Source organism: Penicillium mononematosum, assembly GCF_028829835.1.
Source record: "Penicillium mononematosum strain IBT 11891 chromosome Unknown utg000003l:1.0-8172316.0:1.0-8177699.0, whole genome shotgun sequence".
Classification (NCBI taxonomy): domain Eukaryota; kingdom Fungi; phylum Ascomycota; class Eurotiomycetes; order Eurotiales; family Aspergillaceae; genus Penicillium; species Penicillium mononematosum.
Window position 1 is genome coordinate 2,430,376 of NW_026643273.1, and position 25,709 is coordinate 2,456,084.

A 25,709-nucleotide genomic window follows, 5' to 3' on the forward strand; every position below is an offset into this window, starting at 1 on the left:
CATGTCTCAACATTGCTTTTTGGGATGTGGACATTTGGTTGTATTTCACATCTATGAGACTTCCTCGAGTCAAGTAATAAGAATATTCAGGTAGCAAATATAGGTGGGTCTTCTCTTGTTTTTTTTTTTTTTTTTTTTTTCAAGGCCTATTTTGCATGTACAACAGTGTTCACTTAAGACATCGAATACATATACAATAATTCGGAATATTTAGATAGGTAATATTTACGGATGCTTCGGACGCAATCATCCAACTTTGGAAGTGCCATGAATCGAAATATACGGAGTAATTAACACAATTAAAAGCCCCCAATATTGGGAATACAATATAGGGAAGAAATAGGGGCTTCACCGCAATTATTTTCGCTTAAGGCGCTCCACTAGCCACGTCGGGTCTCTTCGACTTGACGTTTTGGGACTGCAGCCACCCGCTCCTTTTTCAGTATTTTTCCCCCTTAATAATTAATAACATGAGGGGAACCGGAGCCTCGGAGCCACTGTCGATCTATCAAAATGGCCGAATTGCATATGTTTGGTTTATAATTCCATTGCTTTTTCTGTAAAATGTAAGCAAATCAGCAAGGCCAGTCAAAAGGATAAAAATCAATCTTCTCTCTTTCTGTCTTGATTCAAATATTCTCAAGTAAACGGTGTGCATCTGCTCGCGCCGCACTAAAAGCAACCTTAAAGGGCCCACATATCTTATTCAACGATCTGAAAGGCTGGGATAGATGTGATTCGTTTTCAGATACATCTTATATATACTATGTATGTATGTTTTACTAGGTGCATTGTAGAGGAAATATATTGTAAGTATGTTATACTCATTTTAACTATATTGTACATATCACAATGCAAAATATCCAAAGAGTGAAATAATAAAATACCCAAAAATAAAAATAACTATAAAAATTTCATTCCTTCCGGACTCCACCGGCGGAATGTTCCATGAGTAATGGGAACTGTATTAAAAATTACCAGAAATACTGTGACAATCACACACAGTCCGGATTGCCGGCATTGTCCCCCGCACAGCCAATCAATTCCACCGTAAAATAAATTACTGTCCTGCTCTTCCCGTGATCTTTACATGCGTTTACCTGCCCAATACGGCTTATCTATCTGAGATCATCACTTTCTTTCCCCCATTATCTCTTTCTCTATAACTTCTACATCTCTTTATTTTTTATTTATTTTTGCTATTATCCTCCTTCCTGTTCATTTACTATCCTCCTGCCTCATATTTCACCTGGGCATCCTCCCCTCAAATCTTACCTCATCGCCTGTCTATTACCTTATCAGCTCGCGTGTGTGTGCCTGCATGCCCTTGTCTCACGGCCCTATCCGCTTCCCTTGCATCTCTTTGGGCCAACACATACTCCTTCGGATTGGCTGCTAGTCCTCTGTCGTCTGACTTTCTGGGAACTTCTCACTTCGGACAGATTTCTCTTTCATCCATGTATCTCGCTCAGAGACTCGACCAGAGCGCTTCATCTGGTTAAGGCCTCAATAGCAACTGGTCGTGTGATGAGACAACAGTCAACATGATGGTACCGAGAGCATTTCTATTTAGCTCGGCGCCGCCGCACAAACCCTTTCAGTCTCATGGAATGAAGCCATCCAGACCGTCGGATGGTTCTGACCTTCATCTCTCGGCCTCCAAGACCGAGACCCGCGGATCGATCAACACCATTCCAGTGGGAATTCCTCCAAAGCGTGGCTCGCGGACTCTGCCAGCACGTCGAGATATTCGTTCACGTGCCTTATCTAAAACCTCGGAATCCTCTCATCGGTCCTCTTCCAGCTCATCCAATGACCGCCCAATCCCCACGTCATTTACTTCGATGCTAGACGCAACGGCCATTCCCGTACCGCGGCGAAACTGGAGCACCCGCAGACCTCGGAAACTTCCTCGGGGAAACCATGCCGAAGACTTTAGTCGTATGCTGCAGGAAGATGTCAAGTCGAAAGAAGATACTTTCCTGGACGGGGCCGCCTACTCCCCTCTTGACATCCTTCTCAGCCCGCCTGATGAAGACAATCAGCAACTCCTGCCTTGCAACGATTCTGACGAATCACCACCGTCCGTGAAGTCATCATCAAGCGATTCGATGCCGTCATTAGAACATGCCCTAGCATCACCGTCCAGCCTTCCCTCGCCACCCACCCCTCCCAGACATAGGAGTCCACCGGAGAGACGACAGCCTCGGTATTCGCATTGCGAGGAGTGTGCCTTGGACCATCCTCTGCTTGTAACCGAAATCGATGAGTGTGAATTCATCGAAATCAATAACGACAATGAGCCTGCCACACCCGAGACAGTACCCGCAAAACGATCTGCATCATTTGGGCGCCTCGGATCTACTTTCAAGTCGAACCTCACAGCATCTTTACGGGCCATTAAATCCGCTGCACAGTCGGTTTCGACATTTGCCACACCCTCCGTCCAACCAGAGGACTTCCTTACCCGGTCTCTTTTCACTATCACCCCAGAAATGACCGATGACCGCCGCCCTTTGCCGATGCAAGAAACCCCTTCTCCAGCACTACGACGCTATCTGAATCCATCTCCGATGAACCCGACTCCGATGTCACCGGCAGAGATGTATGTCTATCACGATCATCCCCACGACAAGCCACAGACATCCGGTACGTGCGCCGTCTCGATCCAAATGCAGACATATCGTCGCGCCGGCCGCGGGAACCGGCGAAACCACTTCCACATCGCGAGCAAGGAACAGAAATTCGTCACTTTCGTCCCGGAAATTCCGTCCATGTCTCGCCAGCGCGAAATCCGTGAGAACAGCGATTTCTTGCGTGTAGTGGTTCTCGAAATGAATATGCGCCGCAGCGGCAAACTCCGCGACGACATCCCTGCGCATGCTCGCATCTGGCTGCCAGCGCGCAAGACAAACTCCCACTTGTCAGGACAATACGAGGACGGATATGACAGCAACACCGTTCCGTCCCGGTGGGTGGGCGTCTCAGCCCAGTGAAATAAAGGACTTGATGGAAGTCCCGTCTTAGCGCAGAGCACAGGATATGGCACGATACTTCTCCCTTTTTGATCACTTCGCTTCACCAGTACATAAATCTTTTGTTTTTCTTTTCCTTTTATCTTCGGTTATCCTCTGCAAGCGCGGCGTTGGATTAGGATGGTGTCCTGCTTGGCGCAGATCTCTTCTCTCTTTTGTTACATACCCCCGTTTCTACCCTGACAGCGCAATGCTTGTTCTATGGCTGCTTTCTCTTTCTCTTTCTTTTTTTTTTGGGACCGATCTTTCGATCACCACCTAAGATATCTATTCAACTCAAATCAAAGCTTGAAACCCAATCAACCTTCTTTTGCCTTGTAACTGTAACCACCTGGGCAGTTCATACAGCATCAGCACTACCTACATGTAGGTAGGTATAGTGTCACCATCCACACTCTTCGATTGTTTCTCGAACAACTCTTAATATAGACTAGCCCGTCTTGGCAATTACGGTTCGAGAAAGAATCAAAGGTTTCGAGACGTACTGTAGTCACTGTGATCGGCCTAGGCCATCCTTGCTTCGTGTAGTTATGTGTATTTTTCGCCCTTCCGATTAGAGGCAGATAATACGCTAAAAAGACTGCCTTAAGAGCGCAACTAAGGACGTTGGAAGATGATACTAGAGAGAGCTACTCGAGTGGCTATACTTTCTCCGTGCTAGTAGACTCTTCAAAGCCGTTTAAGAGATCTTAGACTGACTTTGAATCTTCTGTGTTGTGATATCGTCTTGCATCGCATGACATCAGCCCGTGTGGCCTGATGAACCTCGGCCTTTATATATTGGGCTCTTTGACCTCATAATAGCCACAGGGTTCAGATAATATGGCGTTTCGAGCCAGAGAACAGTTTATTGGTCTAAGAGGCAGGTCATTTCGGCTACACCGGTATTTCTCCAGTCTAATATAGCCTCGTTGGCTCGCTCAAGGAAAGTCAGATGATCCATAGAATGTGACTTGTTGTACTCCGTGGTTGATTCCGACTCGTGCTTTGCATAAAGACGGAAACGCCCAGCGACGAAAACAGGAAATTAGAAATGAAAGGAATGGATAATTCATAGCGATTGAGCCCAGCTCTAATGTTTCATCGCAAGATCCGGAACCCTACCAACATAGAACGCGTTAGAACGCCCCAAAGGCCGAAAATACGACAAGGATGTTCGTTACAACTTACTCTCTTCGTCCAGCAAGGTGCCACTTTTCCAGCATTCTTCCACCCAGCCCACGCTAACAAGATGCGGCATTTTCGCTCCCGGCGTCGCGGCCAAGGTATTCCGGAGAGATGTTTTGTCCGCTGAAGACAAAGTTTCTGGATCGACAATCACATGTGTGGTGCCTGGGCTCTCCAAGGTGCTGGCAATCTCGGCAGCTGCAAACTGGGCTGTGTTGCGAGCGAACTGCAGGCGTTGGTCCTCCCTTCTGAGTTCTCGGGAGGCTGATTCGTCCGGCTGGTTCCCGTTCGAGTAGAAGTGGAACTTCAAGCCTCGGAAGAGCCACCCAACGGGTACTGTGTAGCCGGCGTTTACTCTTTCCTGGATGCGAGTCTCGATTCTCTGAACGGTTTCTGGATCAGGGACATAGTCGGTCTGTTCTTGGTTTTGTTCCATTTGTTTGAATACCTGCAAATATGAATGTTGGTTAGTCAAGGCCATGGTTGTTTCTCGCTATTCTCTGGGGGCGTCATACGTCCTTTAGCTCGTTGACAGTTGTATCGCGAGCATAGCTGTCCATGAATTTGTCGACATTTGCGGCGACTTCTTCCTCTTTCTCCTCTGTCATGAAAAACATATGTCTATAGAAATCAATAGATATTAGCCCTGTATATGTGTATCCTTTGACCGTCACAACATACCTTGGCTCGAATGGGAGAAGAAGATCCGGCAGGCCTGCATCTATTTCATTCTGTTTGACGCAGTCGATAAGCCACAATGGTCGAATGATGTTTTGCTCTCCACTCTTTTGTAATGAAGCTACTTTGACCGTTCCTGCCGAAATATTAGCTTGAGATTATTTCATATTTGTAGAATGAAGCTCACTCCGCTCGGCAACACAGAGCGTGTCTACCGCAGCTGTCTTGGTTTGATAGATCTTGCCACCATTAGCCTTCACGAGCTGTTCCAATTGAAGTTTTGTTTTCTTTTCTGGGATGGTCGATTCGGTCATTATAACTAGAAGTCCGCTGTATTAGTATTACGTACGATAGGAAGGGAACCTTCACGTTCAAACCACATACAGAAGTTAAGCCCATCAAAGACATGTCCAGAAGGCCCAAGATACTGGACGTCGACATTATCGTCGTAACCAGCAACGGTGAGTGGTTTCTTAGTGGCCCTCTTTACTCGCTTCTTTCGAGAGTTATCAACAGAGAACTCTTTCTCCGGTGTTCTTGCTCTGCATTAGATTTTAGATCAAGGAACTCCTGGACAGAGAGCGCGGTTTTCCAATCCTTGTCCTTGCGCAACTTCTTGAAGCGAGGAAATCGCAATGTCAATCCCATGCGGAATTGGTCACTGATTGCGACGGACGCCGCTTTCACACACAAAACAATTGAGTCGGATGGTTTAATCCACATATCCGGACGCTCATGCTGGGCGTCTCCGCCTGCCAGTTCGATAAAGGTAGTGGGTGGCTTTTTCGCATCCCATGCCTTCCACTTGCCGTCCGTATGATGGCGGACCTCCTGATAGTCAGCTGCAGTAAACCCGCCACCGACCTTACAAAAGGACCAGCATTTCTCTGCTGCTTGCGTGCTGTCGTCGACTCGTAGTCCGCAGAGAAAACTGGACAGCGCACCTCCTCGACGACCTGAGCCATAGTATCCGCCAATCACAATAACGTCAAGGGACTCTCCAAATTCGGTCATATAGTCTGGTTTGACTTTCATCCAGTCATCGTGGCGTTCGTTCAGTCGATATGGAGAGCGCGGGTTCTTCAAAACAAGACCTTCTGAGGCCTCAGCGACGACCTTCCGAAGAGCCGCTTCAACTTCTGTGGTGGTAGTGGCTTCCTCGTAAGAGTGAATTTCAAACCGGCGGTGGGCAGGTCGGACGGTTTTCTCCAGGGCATTGCGACGATCACGAAGGGTATACTTCGTTAGGTCACGCCCATTAAGATGTAAAATATCGAACACGCGGAACAAGGGTCGCGGACCATTTGAGAATGGATTGCGTTGTTCCGCCAACGCCGCGGTCTTGAGCGTGCCAAAGGGAACCATGGCGTCCTGTTCAGGATCCCAGGTGATCATCTCGCCATCGAGAATAATGCTCTGTACCCCATCGACGAAAGCATCTTTTAGATGTCTTGTCAGAGCACCGTTCTCGTCATAAATCCCGTTCCCGTATAGATATGTGTATTCTTTCGCTTTGCGCGACCAGAAGCCAAATTTCCGACCACCTTTGATTGAATCGTCGGGCGCCATGTGGAGTTGCATACGCTCACCATCCATTTTCTCTTCAATCCAGAACACGTTATCATCTTCGGTTGGTTTCATACGAGCAATGATTCTCTCAAATGAGTGCATCTGAAATTGGGCCAGCTGAGGCTGAAAGCATTGCATCAACGCAATACCGCGCTCCTCTCCCTCCAGCCGGATATTGGGATCATGCAGCTCCCAGCACACACGTCGCAGACTACTAGAGATGCTGTAAAGATTCTCGGCATTGGGGTGCCAAACATCAAAGAATGTTCGCTCGGTAGCACCAACCTTCATCTGCCGGAGTATAATACGGATGAGCCACAAAAGTTCTTCAGGGTTCATCCGCCGGTAGAACTCCGTCAATATTGGCAGTTGTTCATCCTCCTTTGAGGCGGCAGATAGCTTATTCAGCTTCTCATTGACCTCCTCGATCGTCATGTCGCCAGGATCGGTCCGCATAGGCCGCTTTGAGAGAACGTCAAAGCATCTTCCAGCAAAGTCACCCGCCATGCGTGTTGTAGCACCCTGACCGGGAAGCTTCCAATTCAGAAGATTGTACCCATCTTCTGATTCTCTGTTGATCTTCATGATCTTGACGAGCATCCTTCCGATAGCCTTCTCCTTGATCCCATACATAGGTCGATCGCGGTCTTTGTCGGGAAGAATCAATCGCAGGGCGGGGTAAATGTCGTCGCCGACATCCTTGCGCCACCGCGAAATAAAGCGCTCAATCACATCGCGTCGGCGCTCGAACGGGTTGAGACTTGTAGCTCCTTTACCATGAGGACCAGCTTTCCGGCGAGCTGGGGCAGGCCCTGAAGGCTTCTTCTTGAGTTCACTCAGTGGATTGAATAGGTCGAGGTACAGATCGTGGAACGGCAATGTCGGGGCTCGGTTGTGAGGTCTGTTGGGGTATCTGCGAACCGTTATCAGTCAACTACCCAAAATCTTAGTCTCATGAATTAGTTTCAGGCTCACTTTTCGTCCAGATCTTCTTCCTGCTCTGGTTTCAGGACATCATCCTGCCCTAATATCTCGTCGGAATCCATGTTTGGAAAAGTTAAGAGAGGGAAGTTGGAAGTTGCACTACCCCAGATGATTTTAGGCTGCACTGCTGATAAGATAAGGCTGGCCCCACCCAATTTTCGAAGTATAAGACCTCGGGAGAGAAGTAGTCTCTAGGGCATTCATACCTAAGTAGACAGATTTACATTATATATATATAACTCGATATCTTGCGTCTGGCCCATATTTACATTTACCCTACTCTGCGAGACTTTTACAATTTTACGAAGGTCCGGAAACTTAATAGTTGCTTCAGTGTCGCCGTTCCCGACAGCAAGCCTGAGGTCCATGTACCAATTTGCCATTTTCACACATTGGGATTTCAAAGATGAAAAAAGGTCTAGCTGACCCAACGCAAGCAGCCGCACGAGCTGTGTGGTGAGTACGGCTGCATATATGAGGCGGACAGGCTCGATCCTTTTGGCTGGGAGAGGGACCTTCCCATTTCTCAGTGGTATCTTCCCGAATGGACCGAGAGCCATCTTAGCTTGGCTATTTGAGACTTCTGTAACTCGGCAACTAGTCCGGCGCTTAAGGTCAGGTTTCTTCTCCATAGTGCTCCCTGTGGCTAATATAGAGATCTAAAAAAATGGATCTACACGGGGATAACGTCTACCTGGAGCCGATGTCCAATCTATGTACAGAACAGACGCAGATATCAACAGTTACAGACAGTGGTGTAAAGAATGTAAAGAATAAGAAATGTTTATTTGCGTTGACGATTTATCATCCAACCCCACCACAAATCAGACATGCTCAGCACCATGCCAGGGACTATGTCCTCAAGAGGAACTATATGAGCTCAACTCTGCAAGCCGCGTCAAGATAGCCACGAACTTCTTCGAAACACTCCAGGCAGTCAAGCCCGAGAGAATCTCACAGCCCACTCGCAAGACCCTTTCCGGACCTTCAGCCCCACATATATCACCAGCACCAGTAACATTCCCTCTCATAGCATGACCTTCCCGAACAAAAAGCTGCACAAGCTCATCATCGCACGGGCGATCAAGATGAATAAAACTCGGTTCGCGGAGCTGCTCTGCACGTGGACTGGACTCATGGGACATGTGCGGGTGAGAGGCTCCGTACGCCCACAGCGTCAGCACAGCGATGAAAGCCGCAACGGGCTCGTGGAAAGAGTTCGTCGAGTAGCGGCGGATATGCCAGAGGGTGACGCCGGCGTGAATGATTGAAAGTCGGGCTTTGTATTGGTCGTGTTTCATCCAGCGCCAGATGTACTGCCACTCAAGGGTTTGGTGTCGTTTGCTCCAGCGCTGCTTTTCTGTTGCCAGGGAAGTCGCAAGGGACCTCATCTCACGGAATGGAGCGAGGAGGAATAGACGGGCAGTGTGGAGGTGGAGGATGGTTGGATGCTCGAGGCCTGCAGCTTTTGCTACGGTGCTGTTGGCGGTCCAGTGGAGGATGTCGAGGCAGTCACATGCGCTGTTGCGCCATTTCGAGTACGAGGGGATTCCTGGGAGCCATACTAGGCCTGTAGGAATGGCCGTCTCGCAAGATTGCTTCTTCGCTGTCGGGTTCCAGAAAGATAGTGGGCGGCGGAAGTAGTCTCCCACTTCCCACATTCTGTGGTAGAGAGCGTGGATGAGTAGAATGTGACCGAATTCTCCTATACCGGATACTACTCTCTTCTCAATGTAGAGGATATGGACTGCGTCGTATAAGGATTCGTTGGCCGTATAAGTGAGAGACTGGTCAGTTTTTTGGTCTGGATAAGAGTTACCAAATGATTTCGCCCACAGTGGCTTCCATGTCTCTGCGGAGGATGCTTGCCATAGCTTCTCATGCGCGGGCAATGCAGCTTGTGCATCATCTAGAGAAAGCAGAGGTCGATTATCAAAGTAATATGCAAGAGTACAATCCACAAGCTATCATCGTCAGCAAAATTAAAGGATTCATTCTTCGACAAAGCTTACCCATATACAATAGCCGGTGCGTCTCCTGACCTCATCTTGAACCCAAGACGTCCATGCTGCATCTTGCGACGCCTCGTTGAATTTTGTTCGCATCGGCGTCAATAATCGGGACGCTTTCATGAGTGTCACCAAGTCACCAAAGGTGCTCAAGGCCGAGGCCTTTTCTCGCTCACTTCTACTGTGCAGAAGTCCGATGCAATTGAACAACATAGCTTGCAATATCTCGAGAGAAGCCTGACCAGGGCGACTCTTTTCTTTCTAGAAGTGCAAAACAATTAGCTGGAAAAGTATGATGGGATGGGAAGACCTGTCTAACCTCAAGATAGATACCCCGTCGAATCAGCTCGTGGAGAGCAATTGTACACTGTTCCATCTCAGGTACGTGGGACACGTGGCAGCCGAGTGCTACTATTGACAAAGTCAAGAGCCAATGGCTTGTATTTGGATCAAATTTAGGAAGGTGTAATATCGGATAAACTGCCTGAAATGAATCGAAGAAAAGGATGATGAATTGGTTGCATTCGTCCGCGGTGGGGAACCTCTCCGATTCGAACACCTCAAAAAATGGGGTTTCAGTACGGCATAGTTGCACAAAGTGCCGATAAATCTCATCGTAGGTGGTGGTTTCAATCTGTTGTGTAAACCGGGTTATATCTTCCGGTATCTGATCTGGTCGCAGTTCGGAGATAACAGGGAAGTCGAACCGGTGCTCGTCATCTTCAACCAGCAGTTGCTTGCCGATGTCGACTCGGTCTACAGATTCACCAGGCCAAGGCGTGTGTTTCCTTCCGTACTTCGGGAGTCTGGACGGCGCACCATCAACATAGTAGTCCGCTGAACCCTTGGCGGAACCCACTGATTCTGTATGAGGAGACGGCTCACTAATACCGTGGGAATATTGATTGGGGCTCCCCATGTTATTTCTTAGGGAAACATGCACAGATGGTGCCTGAGAGGCTCGCTCTGGTTGAAAAGGACCGGGTTGCGCAGCATTGATAACCGGCGGTTGCCACGCTGCCCGGGAGAAGTAGGCATTTGGGCTGAGAGATTGGTTGTATTGCGAGGCAGCACCAGCAGAATGTGCATGGCCGTTAGGATCACCCGGGAGCAAATCGCTAGGGAGCCAATTGATAGTGGAAAGCATGGACTGGTCAAAGAGCGTGGGATCAAACTCTAGCGGTACCTCCGGATTATTTGCCATGGTCATTTCAATGTCACCTGCTGTGTTCATTCCCGGCTGGATGTCTCTCATTTCAGGGTCTAAATTGTTGGATGAACCAACAGGGAATACTTTGGGGATGTCAGAGCTCGAGTGGTCATATGTCTGCTTGATACCTCCAGGGTAGACACTCAGTGGCAGTGTTTCAGACTGCCCTTGTATCTCATTTGGGAGATAGAAACGAGGATTCGAGGAGTCTGCAATGGTGTGTGCATTTTGTGGTATTCGCTTTGCGTGATCACTACCGGGCGTAGATGATACATTGAGCAAAGTCCTGGATGATGCTGGTTCATTTTGCATGTGTATAGAAAACTGGCTCTGACCAGCAGCTGCATTCAGATCTTGGTGAATGTGTTTGAGGTTTTCGCTGTGCGCCTCGGCTTCTTGCCCTGAATCTCTCATGTCTTTTGCTTTGGACCGCCTTTGCGTGGGGTATTCACATCCGAGTGAGCGAGCGTCGCACCGGCCACATGGCGTGCCGCCGCTACATCTTACTCTTGCTGTTGCGCAACTAAAACATGCTCGGAATGTTTTGACGGTAATTCGGTGGGTGCGATCTTTCCCTCCAGACCCTGGTGCATGATGACTCAACTCATGTCGATGAAGCGTGTCACTAGGGGTTGATTAGCGTGTGATTCAACGCAAGGATAGCCATGACCCAAGCGCATACGTTCTTGAAAAGTGCCGGCCGCACTGAGCACACTCAAACGGCTTTTCTTTAGTGTGACTCCGCAGATGTCGTTTCAGATGCTCCGGTCGTCGGAAGGTGCTGCTACACACCGAGCATTGAATGTGACCGGCCATCAATTCGTCTGCATTCTGATCTGTATCCTGGCGAACTTCGGACCTCCCATGTGTTTCAGCAGGGGGATCCTCGGGATTGTCTTTACCCGAGAGCATGGCTCCGATAGTGCTTCAGAGAAGCAGATAGCATTTCCTCAAGCCCAGCTGGTATGGAAGTCACATTGCGGATGTAAATGGAAGAGGGGAAAGCAAAGCGGAGAACGGATTAATCAATGGCGGCTCGGTTAATTAAAAGTCTGGGGTTGACAGTGCGGAGTTGACGAAGTTAATCGTGATGTTAAGAGAATTTATAAAACAGTGGAATCATACAGATACTGCGTATAACATCTGAAAATGATTTAATCGCGATATGTGATTCTATATGTCTACATTGTACACATAGTCGCGTAGAAGAAACGTGTACGGTCGCGTGCACGGGCAATTCCCGTTGATATTTCCCCCTAAATGTCTCAGAAATAAATCGCAAGACCATCCTGATCATCCTGATCATCTTGATCATCTGGATTATCTTAGTATAACCCCGGTTTCAAAGTCGCATAACCCGCATACCCACCGAACTTTGCGGGGAATCGATTCCATGAATGGCGAGGCTGCTTCCGCGAACCAGCGGTTGGGTGTGGCCCGGAATGACGCCTTACAAGGCGCCACGCTTGCATTCCAACGCTCTAGGGATCCCTCACCCAATGTGAAGGCTAGATCGCCTGCAACTGCTGCAATGACAGGCGAACATCATCCTTTGGATCATCAGAGGACTGGATCCGACGCCCCAGAAGTGGGCTCTGTAAAGGATAAGATCGGGAGATTGACAAGACCACTTTCGCCTCCAGCCAGTACATCACCAAGTGTGAGGGGACGAAGTTCAGCCGCCTCTCTCTCCTCAGCCTCCCAAATTGCGGCACGGCTCGCTGCGTCAAGGTCCCCCGGGCGGGACATCAGTGCCCCGTCCACAACTGCCAGACTTGGCGCAGGTGCAGTAAGTGCGAGCCGGGTGCCACCCTCGCCAGAAAAGCGACGGCTACCAGCATCAGCCTCTCCTGGCTCGATCCAAGGGAGACATAGTCCCTTAGATCGCGTGCTGCACGAAAATGGCTTGAAGTCCGACTCAGATTTGCCTATCTACGGGCGCTCTCCCTCCCGACAATCCAAGACTACTCTGGATGATCAGGAAAGTCGAGGGTCGAGCCTCCATCCCTCCTTAGAGTCTCGGAATTCTTCTGCGCAGCCAGATGGGCTGAAACCAACGCTTCCGCCGCGTGTGCCGCCATCACGAGGGTCTACCAGAAACCATGGGGTTGTTGCAACACCCCTGCGACCTTTGACACCGAGCGAGGTATCTATATCAAGCCAGTCACACACGAGTACTTCTAGCACGATAGATGACTCTATTGGAATGAGCGAGGAAGGCCTCTCCAATGCTATTATCGCCTCATCCCTAGCTTCAGCACGAGCATCCCCATCTATCAAAGCTCCTCCGCCAGTTCCTCCGCAGCGGCGAGGGGCGCGATCCATTCTACATATGGCGCACCAATCCAACAGCGATCTATCAAGGACACCAAGTCCACCAAAAAGCATGCCGATGACACTCCGCGGCATACCGAAACCCACCGAGGCCGACCACCGAAAACACAGAAACCCCCTGCACAAACACCCCCACAAACACAAGGAGGGGGACCGTAAGCGCTGGCGACGCGAGGTCACCGAGAAGGAACGCAAACGTTACGAAGGTGTTTGGGCCTCTAATAAAGGGCTTCTCATCCCTCCTGATCCTAGTGGAACCGGACCATGGCCACCTAATGCCTCGGATATGGTGCTCAACCTGGTGGTCCGGGAAATTTGGTCCCGCAGCCGCCTGCCAGAGGCAATCTTGGGGCAAGTGTGGGATCTAGTCGATCACCAACATATCGGACTCTTAATTCGCGAAGAATTCGTGGTCGGAATGTGGTTGATCGACCAGTTCTTGAAGGGACACAAGCTCCCTGTAAAAGTCCGGGACAGTGTCTGGGATAGCGTACGGCATGTTGCGGGTATTAAGCTACCCCTTGGGAAAGACAAGGCCCATGCTTAAGTCTGACGAATCGGATTATGCACATCCCTATGGATAGTCGATTGACATCGATCGACAATGCCTAGCATGAAATGTATTCCAAATCATCTACGGAGTACTTCATAATTAGATAGCGTATATCGTGAGTCGTTTAGCGATTTAAAGGATCCACCCCGTTAGAGATGTATTTGATATCATCGCGCCCGACTTATGTCCGAACCTCCTTGTTCGGTTGGAAGGAGTCGCCGCGAACCCGACCGACAGATTTCGACAGATTTCATGAATCTCTAAGCCTTTGTAAATAATATAATTCACTTAAATATGGATACTATTCCGTACATCGTTGATTCATGTGGACCCACGTGATCTAATGTTTCAGACGAGTAAAATTACATGTCTCTCCCGCCCCAAAGCCAATTAATACGAGTATCTTTCGTACCGGTACGTTCGCCCGAAATCCTTCGAATATCAAAATTCTCTTTCCTCTGTCTTTCTCTCTTTATTCCCAGGATTCAGAGAGAGGAAAAATAAAATAAAATGAGAAACATCTCCACTCTCGATCACCCTGCATATACACTGCATCCTGACACCATCTCTCCAAATTGGGGTTGGACTCGATCTCTCTTTGCTTAGTTACTAAAAGCAAATCCCGAACATCCACGGCTCGGGATTTGCGAAGATCAAGCAATCACACGGAAGTCTCTATATCAGCGCCCTTTCGGACACCATCTTTATTAAGCCGCAGAATGCCCCATCTCAACTAGTACTCGGTTGCAAAGACACCCGGGAGGTGCAGTTTCAAATTAATGGTTCTGTAGACTATTTGACCCCATATTAAGTGTCGCCATGGCCGATACTTTTCACGATTATAACGGAGCCTCGACCGCACCTCGATCGGTTCGCAAGAAGTTTGCTAAACCGCCAGTTAAGGTAGCATGTCTGCCCTGGTAAGCAAATCCCGTGGGAAAAAAAAGAGGAACTTCTCCACTAATCTTATTCCAGTCGGGCTTCGAGAACACGATGTGGCGGCCAGATGCCATGCGCGAATGTATGTTTTCTTTGTCCTTTGAGTGCTTCAGAGGCCTTTTTTTTATATCGTGGATCTGAGTTGGTCAATGTTCATTTTATGGACTAACATTCACTTTTTAGTGTGTTAGCAAAGACAGAGAATGTTCTTATTTGCCCAGCAAACGAGGCGGGCCACGCAAAAAGAAGGAAAAGTCCTCCCTGTCACCAGAACAGGAATCGAGGCGAGATGAAGCTCTGTATAATGCTGTCCCTTCACCCCCGGAGTTTGAAGAAGGTACGTCATCGACATGTCCGAAAAAAAAGGGCCATATACTAACCAAAATTTAGCACCGGGGATGTTCAACCAAATTGATGAGCTCTCTCTGCCTGGCGCAGGTTTGAGACATCTAGATTTCCAATCCGAAGTTCCCTCCATGTTCCAGAACTTCTTCGCTGGCGATGGCAGTCAGTCGCACATGCAAGTGCCCTTGACATCACCGCCCTTGAACAGCACTCGAACTTTCGTAAGGACCTATGGAAGCGAGCCCGAAATGTAAGTATCCCTTTGTAATAAGTTCCATACATTGTCTAATATCCCCAGATTGAATGCCTATTATGACTTTATTCATAACTATTTCCCTATTCTTCCACCGCGGGCATCACCACCGTGTCGTGATCGACCATTGAACTGCTCTGTTCCATGCTCGAACACATCTGAACCGATGATGATGTATCGGCCACGTTCGCCTCTAAGTCTTGCACTATCTGCAGTCTTGGCATTGATTCCGCATCCAAGTGATCTTGAACCATCGTCTGCAGCGTCTGTAGTCCAGCGCAGGACATATGCGCATGCATTCGCCCAACTTGCCCATTCAACAATCGAGGCGGAGTGCGATCTTGATATATCCTCTACTGATCCCGGACAGGCATTATCTGCCGCACGACCTTTTGTCGGACGGGAAAGATTCCACTCGCAAACTCCGGTGGACTATGAGAGTCTCCTGGCTCTCTTGGTGCTTTCAGTTTATGAATACTCCCAACGCGGCAACTTGCTCAAGATGCGGTATCGCGCTGGTCAGGCTCTTGCGATTGCTTTGGACAAGTCACTCCATGCTCAAATAGAGAATGATGAATTTCCGGAAGCTCGACGGAGAGCCTGGTGGATGACGGTTCGTAGCGCTCATCTTCCATTGCTTGGTTCTTGATCTAATTGTCGTTTAGTATTATTGTGTGATTCAAGGATCTATTGTTAGCACAACAGTGAGTAATATAGGTCTCCAAACATGACTGGAGCTAATGAAGAACCAGATGCCTGCTATCGTTATCAATGACCCGCAATTCACGACTCCATATCCGTCGTTTGCATCAGATGCCGAGGTATGTACTTGGAGGTCTCTCCATTATCTTCCGCCCGCTAATTGGTCTTCAGGGTTGGGCTATTTTAATACAAGCTCAACAAGTGCTTGTATCAGCAACCCAGTTTATTGGAGATCTGAACAAGTGCGTTTCGTCCCAATCAGGGATGTACTATATGTTCGAACGAATGCAGCAACTTGATGCCTGGACCCATTCTGTGATTGCGCAGGCGGAGCTACTACCCCTTCTGCCTCAGACATCAGATTTCGGCGATCACAACGAATCCATCACGGCCCAAAGCATACGCGCAATATCCCGCATCAAACTATCTAGGTTCGAGTCATTCGCCTTCTCATACATAAATCCAACTAACAATGACCCCAGCGCCCAAATAAAAACGCATCGCTTCCGAGCCTTCTCGGACATCCCCCTCTTCATCAAAAGACATTGCGACCTGACAGCAGCAAATCCAAACAGCGCCACCACAACCGTCAGCACCAAACCCGCCGGCATCCACAACCTCACCTGCTCCTGCTCAAACCTAAACTCCTTCGAACGAGCAGCCTCGACAGAATACATGACCCCATCCGATTCCTCGACCTCATCAGACATCCACCCCGAAATCAACTCATACGCGCCCCAGTACGCTCAATATCCATTTGCGGCCGGGTTCCCCTACAGCACGCAGCAGTCCGCGAAAATCTGTCTTCAGGCCGCACTCGTCATCTCCCGCATGTTCCACAGCCTGCCCGTCCCACAGCCTCTCTTAGATCCCCAGCAGCAGCAAGGTCGTCCATTGCCCCGGACCATGCCATCTTTCGCATGCTGTCTGATGCAAAGTAGCTATGCTATGTTCATGCTCTACTACAAAGCGCGCGTGGCGAAGCAGCTTGCGCCTGAACCGGAAAATGAGCATGACGGGGATTCAACTGGTCAGCTCATCGAGGAACTACGGCAGGGTTTAGAGCGGATCATTGGGGCTGTGTCGAATTATTCGCTTGCTTTTGAGGCTTTGGATGGAATGAGAGGTTGGTGTTTCATCTTCATCTGGTATGCGATCCTCATGCTAACATTGTTTTAGATGAAATCGAAGGTGCATATAAAACGGCGTTCCCACTAGCATCTGTTTAACCGGGGAAGGGATGGGAGGGATGGCGGGGTTATTTTGTTCTTCGGTCGTTCTGAGCTTCTTTTCTATGGCACTTTCAAGCTTGCCATTTCTATTAATATAATGATCCCCTCCTCTCTTTTCATGACTGGATTCTCCACTATTCTCGTTCCGTGCCCAACGGGATCGCGGCGTTTTTGACATCTCAGACATAATACAAATATGATTCTCTTCGTTGGTAGACAGGTCTATACGTATACGAAATACAACTTCTATCGCCATTGGATAAAAAGCGAGAAGGCATGTATCCACTGTTGCTATACATGCATGTTGTGTTTAGGTACAGTCTGGCAGCAAATGCTCAAAAAGACCGCGGGAGAACGTGTATTTTCATGTCTAACGAACCGCTAAAATCAAATCTCCATATGAGCAAATACTTTCTAATTCCTGACTAACAAGCCTAGCTAGAGCTTAGACCGGATACCTTCTAACCTAAACTTGACATCTTTCAGAACCTTGCTAGAAGGTTTCCAGTCGTCGAATTGCCTGAGCAGTTCCATAGTCTCGTCGTGCAGTTCCCGGCGCACATATTCCTCTTCCAGCAGACCACGCATGGCGAAGGGGAGAATATAGGGGTTTGGCGTGACGGAGCTGCTGGCTCGCTTGACGCTGAGCGCGGAGTCTGCGACGGAAGAAGTCTCGAGTGCGAATTTTATGGCCATGCTGGGGAAACGATGTCAGTTTTGGATGCGCGTGGGGATTCATGACTGTTACTTACAAGTACACGGCTTCATCGTCGTACAGCCGAGAATGTCCCTCCCCCGAGTATAGACTGCCTGCTAACGGGGTGCTTAGTTCACGGATTAGACCATGGTCTGAGATACCAAGGTTGCGAAGCTTGAGCGTGAAGCCAACTAGATGGGAAAGGCTACTTGATATTAGTTTTGTCGGTCGAGATGGGGTGCGTGGACGGTTTGCTTACAAGCTTGGGGCGTGGACTCGGCCATCCACGAAGACAGCGCGGTAGACGTAAGGGTGGGCGACGGGCGAGAAAAGGGAGGACTGAGGGGGAGTTAGCAATTTGATATGTGCTTGAATACCGAGATATGTACTTACCTCCAGTGAAACGAGCTGGTCGTCGATACTTCCGATGTATGAGATGCGAACACCAAATTCGAGAGCACATTTAAGAGCAGCTTCGTACTCTTTCGAGACCTTGCTGAAAGGTAGTGCAAACTCGAACAGCTCTCCAGCCGACCCACTGATCCATCGAGACCGATAATCTGGGAAGGGGCCGAGGTTCACACCCGCCATAGCACAGATGCCAACTCGTTTACCGTCAAGACAGCCGAATTGTACCAACTTTGCAACTAGCATAATCGTCACTGGCACACCTTGACTGTGACACGCGAACATAACGAAATCAGCCTTGCGGATCTCCTCCATCCAATTCAGAAGCAGCTTCCACAGGAGGTCCACTCGCTCTGTAATGCGACCTTCTCCTTCCAATGCGATCTTTTCAATATCGCAAGAGTAGCCATGGCTCTCGGTGTACTTCCGGATGGCATCTGCTGCCATTTTAGAGAACCGGATGGATGTGCCCGTAGGCTGTCCGAGAACACTTCGAATGAAAGGGGCGGGAAAGTATCCATGAACACCAATAGCCAAAGCGCGTCTCACATGCAGCGGATCTCTGACCCTGCTGACGTGCCTAACCTCTGGTCCTTTTCCATAATGTAGGAGCCGACCGAGGCTTTGCAAGATGGAGGGCGATTGCTCAAACGCGTATGTTTCTTCAAACTTCGGCAGTACTTGATTGGGGAGAATCTGCTGTAATTGTTTGGAGGCGGTGATATCAGCCGGTCGAGGTTCAACAGACGGCATAGATGTAGCAGTGCCTTCAGTGGGCCCACATCCATCTTTGAGACGGTTATCCTTTGGGGGCCTGACTTTGATACTGCCTTTCTGGGTTATCTTGATATTTGAATCTGTATCTGGTTCAAGTGCTGTATGTTTTGATGGCGATTCCGGTCGCATTGATGCCTCGATAGCTTCGCCTTCTTGCGGTTTATTGGAAGGTCCATCTTTGTTTGGATCTTTGGACCAGAACGACCAGCCAGACGATCTCGTAGTCCCAACTGGGGTCTGGGATCCACCAGTTCGTTCTGCTGGTTCATCCGGGGGATCTCGCAGTGCCATGTTTGTGCCAGGTTGCTCGGCAGGATTGTAATTCGCAGAAGGGGATATCGTGGATTCTGTAGATGGTGGGCCTTCTTGCTTGCTCGGTGTATTTGTACCATACCACATCTGAAGCCACGATCGCTTCTGAGACATGGGGGTAACTTCAACAGTATCTTTGGTCTGCTCTGGTTCTGGTCCCAGCTCTTCTTCCCGTGCCGTGTAGTCTTTCACAGTAGGTTGAGCGCCCTGCTCTGCCATTTGGTTTCCGGCCGACGGATTTCCCACTGCTTGTGGAGATTCTGGGACATTTGCAGGGCTTTCAGATGTGGTCAACGGTCTATAGATCCATGAGAGCCAACCACTAGATTGTTCGGGGCCCTCTGCAGATCCCGCATGCAATATGCTAGGATCGGCCTTAGGGGTGACCTGCTGTTCCTTGGCTGGCTCCTCTAGCGGCTTGGTATCACTTTCGTCGGGTGATTCTTTATCGGGTTTTGCCGGTTCTGTAGCCCTGGAATCTTCGGTATTGGCGACAGCTGTAGTGGAAGCCGAACCATCCGATGCAATGTTGACTCGGGTGGTGGTAGCGTCAGCGGGCAGAGACCTCGTCGAGGCGCCCGCTTTTCGCGTAAGTTGAATGGAAGGATGTCGATTCTTTGTTGGGGTATCAAGAAGAGAAGCCGATGGGTTTGTGACGTTCGATGCTACAGATTTGGCAGCTGAAATGCTCTCACGGGCAACCTCGGTAACTGGGGCTGCTTTGGACACTCTCGCAATGGAAGACCAGGACCCGGGGTACCAGCTCTATATGGACGATAGATTATCAGTAAACATGACAAAGGGACTGGTTATTTTTGGTCACAAAGAGCTTACGGCATTGTACCCTCGTGATTGGGAGTCTGAGCGGTCTCGGCCATCACCGCTCAGTTTAGCCGACGAGTCCACGGGGGAGGGGCTGGTCTTCACTCTCTTGCGAGATCCCTTGGGCGTCATGGAGGTAGGGTGAAAACATCAGGTCTATAGTTAAACGGTCAAACCCAAGTGACAAAGCATCTACAAAGCGCCACAAGTGACTGGGGGGTGCCTGAGTGATATCACGTCACATGTCTGGCACCCTTGGCCTCAGGCAACAAACTGGAGAACCCGCTCAAAGGCGGTGAGCGATAAGTATTGCAACTTTTTTTTTTCTCGGATCCTCTTCCATAAGAAAAAAGTATACATTCGTTCTATTTCCCCGGTCATTTTAAAAGGAGTTTCTGGTCTATTAAGATCAGCTTCCCTTCAAAATGGCGATCCAGAAAAAGGTACGTTTTATTTATCCCATTTTGTGTCGATTCATGTACTGACTATTTGCAGCATGGAAAAGGTCGTTTGGATAAGTGGTATCGGCTTGCCAAAGAAAAGGGTTACAGAGCTCGTGCCGCGTTCAAGTTGATCCAATTGAACCAGAAGTATGGATTCTTGGAGAAAAGCAGAGTTTGTATCGATCTTTGCGCTGCACCTGGTGTAAGTATCCTCAAATAGCACCTAATATCTCAAAGTCTTTTTCTAACGGCTGAGCAGTCATGGTGTCAAGTCGCTGCAGAGTACATGCCCTCGCAAAGTCTTATCATTGGTGTCGATCTGTCCCCCATCAAACCAATTCCTCGAGCCATTACATTCCAGAGCGATATCACAACGGACAAGTGTCGCGCAACGATTCGATCTCACATCAAGCACTGGAAAGCAGACGTGGTGCTTCACGATGGTGCCCCCAACGTTGGTGCCGCGTGGGTTCAGGATGCTTTCTCCCAGGCAGAACTAGTTTTGGAGTCCCTGAGACTGGCTACTGATTTCTTGGGCGAGGCGGAACCTTCGTTACTAAGGTCTTCCGGTCCAAGGATTACAACCCCCTGCTGTGGGTTTTCAAGCAGCTGTTCAATTCTGTTGAGGCAACCAAGCCTCCTTCGTCCCGCAATGTCTCTGCCGAAATTTTCGTCGTTTGCCGCGGATTCAAGGCCCCCAAGCGCATTGACCCGAAGTTCCTCGACCCGAAGCACGTTTTTGCTGAACTTACGGCCCCCACTCCCAACTACGAAGCGAAGGTTTTCAACCCGGAAAAAAAGAAGCGCAAGCGTGAAGGTTACGAAGAGGGAGATTACACCCAGCACAAGGAGCTCCCAGTGACGGAGTTTATCAACACTGTGGATCCCATCTCTATCTTGGGTGCCTACAACAAACTTAGCTTCCAGCAACCACCCGGTGGGGATCTTGCGTTGTCTACACTGGACCGTTTGGAGGAAACAACAGATGAGATCCGAACCTGCTGTGAGGATCTCAAGGTCCTTGGCAAAAAGGAGTTCCGCAACTTGCTCAGATGGCGTATCAAGTGTCGTGAGAAGTTCGGGCTTGTTATCAAAAAGAAGCCAACCCAAGAAGGCGAGGCAGAGGAAGTGGCCGAGGTGGCCCCTATGGACGAAGAACTGCAGATCCAGGAAGACTTGATCCGCATGAGAGAGCAGCAGACCGCCAAGGGCAAGAAGGAAAGGCGCAAGGAGAATGAAAAGAAGCGCAAGGATATCATCCGAATGCAGATGAACATGACCACCCCCACAGACATTGGTATGGAGCAGCTTGGTATGGGAGGCGAAGACTCCACATTCACTCTGAGACGCATTGACCGAGAGAATAAGAGAGATGCGGTTGTCAATGCTCGTGATCTTCCCGCCGAGAGCGAAAGTGAAAATGAAGATGAGTCCGAAACCGAAGAGAGCGACGACGAGGAGGACCGCCTCGAAAGGGAGCTCGACAACATGTACGAGCAGTACACTGGCCGCATGGAGGACAAAGACTCGAAATTACGTGCTAAGAAGACACGCAAGCAATACGAGGTTGACGAGTGGGAAGGCTTTTCTGACAGGGAGAAAGGCAGCAGTGATGAGGAAGAGGAGGATGATGATGAAACTGCCACTACAGATCAAGTACTTCAGGCTAAGAAGCTTTCAAACAATGCCTCCTTGTTCTTCGATCAAGATGTCTTCCAAGGGCTAGAGGAGGGCGAGGAGGAAGAAGAAGAGGCAAAGGAAGAGGAGGCGGAGGAAGAAGAGGAAGAAAGTGACAACATCTTTGCGATGGATGAAGATGAGGAGGAAGAGGAGGAGACTCCTGCCCCCAAGAAAAAGAACAATAAGGACGCAAAGAAGAACGAAAAGAAGAACGAAAAGAAGAACTCCGACTGGGTCGACGAGTCCGATGAGAGCGAGGCAGAGGCAGAAGGAAAAGATCCACTAAAAGCGAATGGCCAGCTGGGTAAGTTGCAATTGATGCCAAACATGAATGACGTTCTGGCTAACATTTGTTCCTCCCCTACAGACATCGACATCATTACCGCAGAAGCCATGGCCCTTGCGCAGTCGATGGCTACTGGAGAAAAGAAGTCGACCGACATTGTTGACGACGGCTTCAACCGATTTGCCTTCCGCGACGTGGATGGCCTTCCCGAATGGTTCCTTGACGATGAGGGCAAGCACAGCAAGCCTGTCCGGCCCGTCACCAAGGCTGCCGCGGCTGCTATCAGAGAAAAGATGCGTGCCATCAATGCACGCCCGATCAAGAAGGTGATGGAGGCCCAGGGACGCAAGAAGTACAAGGCGGCTCAAAGATTGGAGAAACTGCGCAAGAAATCAGCGCTTCTGGCAGAGGACGATGCTCTCAGCGAGCGGGACAAGGCCGGTGCTATTGCGAGATTGATGAGCAGGGCAACCAAGAAGAAGCCCAAGCAGGAAGTCAAGCTTGTGGTTGCCAAGGGACCCAACCGTGGTATCTCTGGCCGTCCTAAGGGTGTCAAGGGCAAGTACAAGATTGTCGATGCTCGTATGAAGAAGGATGTTCGTGCGGAGAAGAGACTGGCAAAGAAGAAGTCCAAGAAATAGAGAGTGTTCATAGTTGAAATGTTTGAATCAGTCAATTTACATAGCAAAAATAATTATGATACCCCAGGGTTCATTCTTCCATAAATACAGTCTCGGATTCTATTTCAAAAATCCAAAAGTTCGCAGTTTGATGATGTTAAATTTAACAACATGTAGATCCATATAGACACCTATAGAAGACATGAGGCTATAGACAAAAGCGCCAAGAAATGCCAAGGAACGCGGGATCGCGTGGTTTCCCCGAGTGGCGCCTTAATCGATAAGCCCTTCTCTTTTCTTTTCTTCTCCCACATCTTACACCTCGCATTATACTTCTTATATTCTTTGACTGGTTTTTATTGCATACTTTGCATAGATTATTTCCTTTCTGCATTAGTTTGTTTATATCTGTACCTATCCATATGGGCTTTTTCGACCACCTTCAAAAAGGAGGGCCGGGGCCTTCTCTCTACAGCCAAAGAAGGCGCAAATTCGCAAGGTTGTGCAGACTCGACCTGCAGCTCCTACACGATCGGTCACACAAACCTCGGAGACTCGGTCACCTCGAGTCCAGTCCTCGACGGAGCGGAACCGGAAGGCGCAGACCTTGAAATCTCGATCGGTCTCCAGTGACCTGGAAGCACGCTCGGCAAAACGACTGAGTACTCCGTCGCGCATTCGAAAAAGGCCGACACCCGAACAACGACTCTCGAGCGATGATGACGCGAGCGATAGTGAGGCCTCCTTTGAAGTGCACAAACGCGCGAGGACCAGCGCCAGCGCTGAACCGGACCCGGAGCGGCGTCTCCGCTCGGTGAAGGCGTTTTCGGAAGAAGGATCTCGCCCGTTTAAAATGATACATGCCGCGGATATAACGTCGGGCCCGAAGGCCGGCAAGTTCAAGCCCGCCTTCGGTGCCGAGGGCAAGCCCAAAGAGATTCTCCTGCAATATCCCAGTGCCTCGCAGCAGGAGAGGTATGTTTGATTAGCCTATTGATTTGTGGTTGCAGATGTGCTAATTTATTGCTCGGTCAGGTATGACTCTGTGGTTCCACGCGAAAATGACGAATTCCGACCTATCGACGACATTGTTCAGGTAATCGAAACAGTCTCCGATAATTACATCCCTAGTGAGGAGGTGGATCAATTCAACAACGAGACGACCGGGATCAAGCGCCGATTACGCCGGGCCCTGGCTGTGACATCCGAGACTCAATTTCGGGAAGCCGTCGACGATTACAATAAGGCTATCCAGCGGTTAAGCAGCAACGGAAGTCTTGGGAAGCATTTGGATGCGACACAGCGTATTGGTTTACCTTGGGTGGAAAGGATTCTCACTCAAATTTACTCGCGCACGGTATCCCCTCAAGTGGAGTCCCTCCGGCAATACGAGAATGGCACGGACAACGTCTACGGAGAACTTCTCCCTCGCTTTATCAGCACAATCTTCAAAGAAACCAAGCTCAAATCGGGACAGGTCTTTGTCGATCTTGGCTCGGGCGTAGGTAATGTCGTTCTTCAGGCGGCACTCGAGGTTGGCTGTGAGAGTTGGGGTTGCGAGATGATGTCAAACGCATGTGATTTGGCAGATTTGCAGCAATCCGAGTTCAAGGCCCGATGCCGGCTGTGGGGGATTGCACCAGGCAAAACTCATCTTGTCCGAGGCGACTTTCTTGAGCAGGAGAGTATTACCAATGTCTTGAAACGGGCTGATGTGGTGCTCATCAACAACCAGGCTTTCACCCCGCAACTGAACAATGAGCTGATCAACCACTTTTTGGATATGAAAGAAGGCTGCAAAATTGTCTCACTCAAGTCTTTTGTTCCAGCTGGTCACAAAATCCAATCTCGCAACCTGAACTCTCCGATCAATCTCCTCAAGGTCCAGCAGAAGAATTACTGGTCGAACAACGTGAGCTGGACCGACGTTGGCGGTACATATTTCATTGCCACTAAAGACAGCTCTCGGCTGAGAGCCTTCATTGATAATATGTCATAGTCTTGAATGGCTACTTGGCTTGGTATCTTGGCATGGACATGGCACATAGACTTTTTTTTCGTTTTTGGCACTTTTGTACATTACATTGTCCATTCTTGGATATACTTTCCCATGAATTTTTGTATGATACCATTTTTTTAACAATCTGACCTGTACAAAACGAATGGTTTCTTCAAGATCAGGCCCTTAGGGTGCGGAGCTTCAGCCTTGCCATTGCTCAATATAGGATCGGAACTACAGGGTATAAACATTCCATTGGGCATGCCAGCAATTATCACGCCCGTGGACCAGCTAGGGTTGACCATGCCTCTGCGGAAATCAAATCCGGTTTTGCATATGTCTGATCTATGAGGGTCATGGCGAAGTATAAATGATGACTTTCTGCTTACTATCGTACAATTCCACCAATTCTACAAATTTCAGATTTCATCATTCTTTTTTTTTTCATAGCATTATGTTTTAGGTGTATCATAACTGCAAGAGGCCAATATTCGGTCCCGCTGTCGGTGCGGACATCTGCACTTCATGCTATCTTTACCAGCGAGAACATCAAGTCCAGGATATTCACAACTGAATCCATACCGCTTCCATTGTCGGGATTGGTTCTTCTTCCATATGAGCCGGTTGCTTGTGGTTTAGAAGACACCAAGTCCGA

General features: G+C 49.2%; 7 protein-coding genes across 7 annotated transcripts; 4 read left to right on the forward strand and 3 right to left on the reverse strand.

The window, feature by feature from the left end:
* Positions 1-1,544: 1,544 nt before the first annotated feature.
* On the forward strand, positions 1,545-2,996 carry N7519_005873 (uncharacterized protein; the record flags this gene model as incomplete). Its single annotated transcript, XM_057292649.1, has 1 exon — positions 1,545-2,996. The coding sequence occupies one exon, from the start codon at positions 1,545-1,547 to the stop codon at positions 2,994-2,996; it is 1,452 nt and encodes a 483-aa protein (XP_057147460.1).
* A 1,198-nt stretch (positions 2,997-4,194) lies between these two features.
* N7519_005874 (DNA ligase (ATP) DNL4) lies at positions 4,195-7,495 on the reverse strand (the record flags this gene model as incomplete). The annotated part of the gene is made up of 7 exons (XM_057292650.1): positions 4,195-4,650; positions 4,718-4,823; positions 4,884-5,016; positions 5,068-5,199; positions 5,265-5,422; positions 5,449-7,362; positions 7,425-7,495. 7 exons carry the CDS (start codon positions 7,493-7,495, stop codon positions 4,195-4,197), a joined length of 2,970 nt encoding a protein of 989 aa, XP_057147461.1.
* A 798-nt stretch (positions 7,496-8,293) lies between these two features.
* Positions 8,294-11,564, reverse strand: N7519_005875 (uncharacterized protein; the record flags this gene model as incomplete). Its single annotated transcript, XM_057292651.1, has 4 exons — positions 8,294-9,397; positions 9,446-9,703; positions 9,762-11,277; positions 11,335-11,564. The coding sequence occupies 4 exons, from the start codon at positions 11,562-11,564 to the stop codon at positions 8,294-8,296; spliced, it is 3,108 nt and encodes a 1,035-aa protein (XP_057147462.1).
* A 481-nt stretch (positions 11,565-12,045) lies between these two features.
* irs4 lies at positions 12,046-13,533 on the forward strand (the record flags this gene model as incomplete). Its single annotated transcript, XM_057292652.1, has 1 exon — positions 12,046-13,533. One exon carries the CDS (start codon positions 12,046-12,048, stop codon positions 13,531-13,533), a length of 1,488 nt encoding a protein of 495 aa, XP_057147463.1.
* Positions 13,534-14,358: 825 nt separating this feature from the next.
* N7519_005877 (uncharacterized protein) lies at positions 14,359-17,007 on the forward strand (the record flags this gene model as incomplete). Its single annotated transcript, XM_057292653.1, has 8 exons — positions 14,359-14,459; positions 14,515-14,560; positions 14,662-14,815; positions 14,869-15,073; positions 15,122-15,689; positions 15,829-15,897; positions 15,950-16,904; positions 16,958-17,007. 8 exons carry the CDS (start codon positions 14,359-14,361, stop codon positions 17,005-17,007), a joined length of 2,148 nt encoding a protein of 715 aa, XP_057147464.1.
* Positions 17,008-17,448: 441 nt separating this feature from the next.
* On the reverse strand, positions 17,449-20,158 carry N7519_005878 (uncharacterized protein; the record flags this gene model as incomplete). Its single annotated transcript, XM_057292654.1, has 5 exons — positions 17,449-17,707; positions 17,763-17,912; positions 17,967-18,046; positions 18,101-19,969; positions 20,039-20,158. 5 exons carry the CDS (start codon positions 20,156-20,158, stop codon positions 17,449-17,451), a joined length of 2,478 nt encoding a protein of 825 aa, XP_057147465.1.
* A 275-nt stretch (positions 20,159-20,433) lies between these two features.
* On the forward strand, positions 20,434-25,054 carry spb1 (rRNA methyltransferase spb1; the record flags this gene model as incomplete). The annotated part of the gene is made up of 7 exons (XM_057292655.1): positions 20,434-20,469; positions 20,522-20,671; positions 20,729-20,968; positions 21,046-22,453; positions 22,517-23,031; positions 23,531-24,030; positions 24,091-25,054. Exons 1-7 carry the CDS (start codon positions 20,452-20,454, stop codon positions 25,052-25,054), a joined length of 3,795 nt encoding a protein of 1,264 aa, XP_057147466.1. The 5' UTR covers positions 20,434-20,451.
* Between the last annotated feature and the right edge of the window lie 655 nt (positions 25,055-25,709).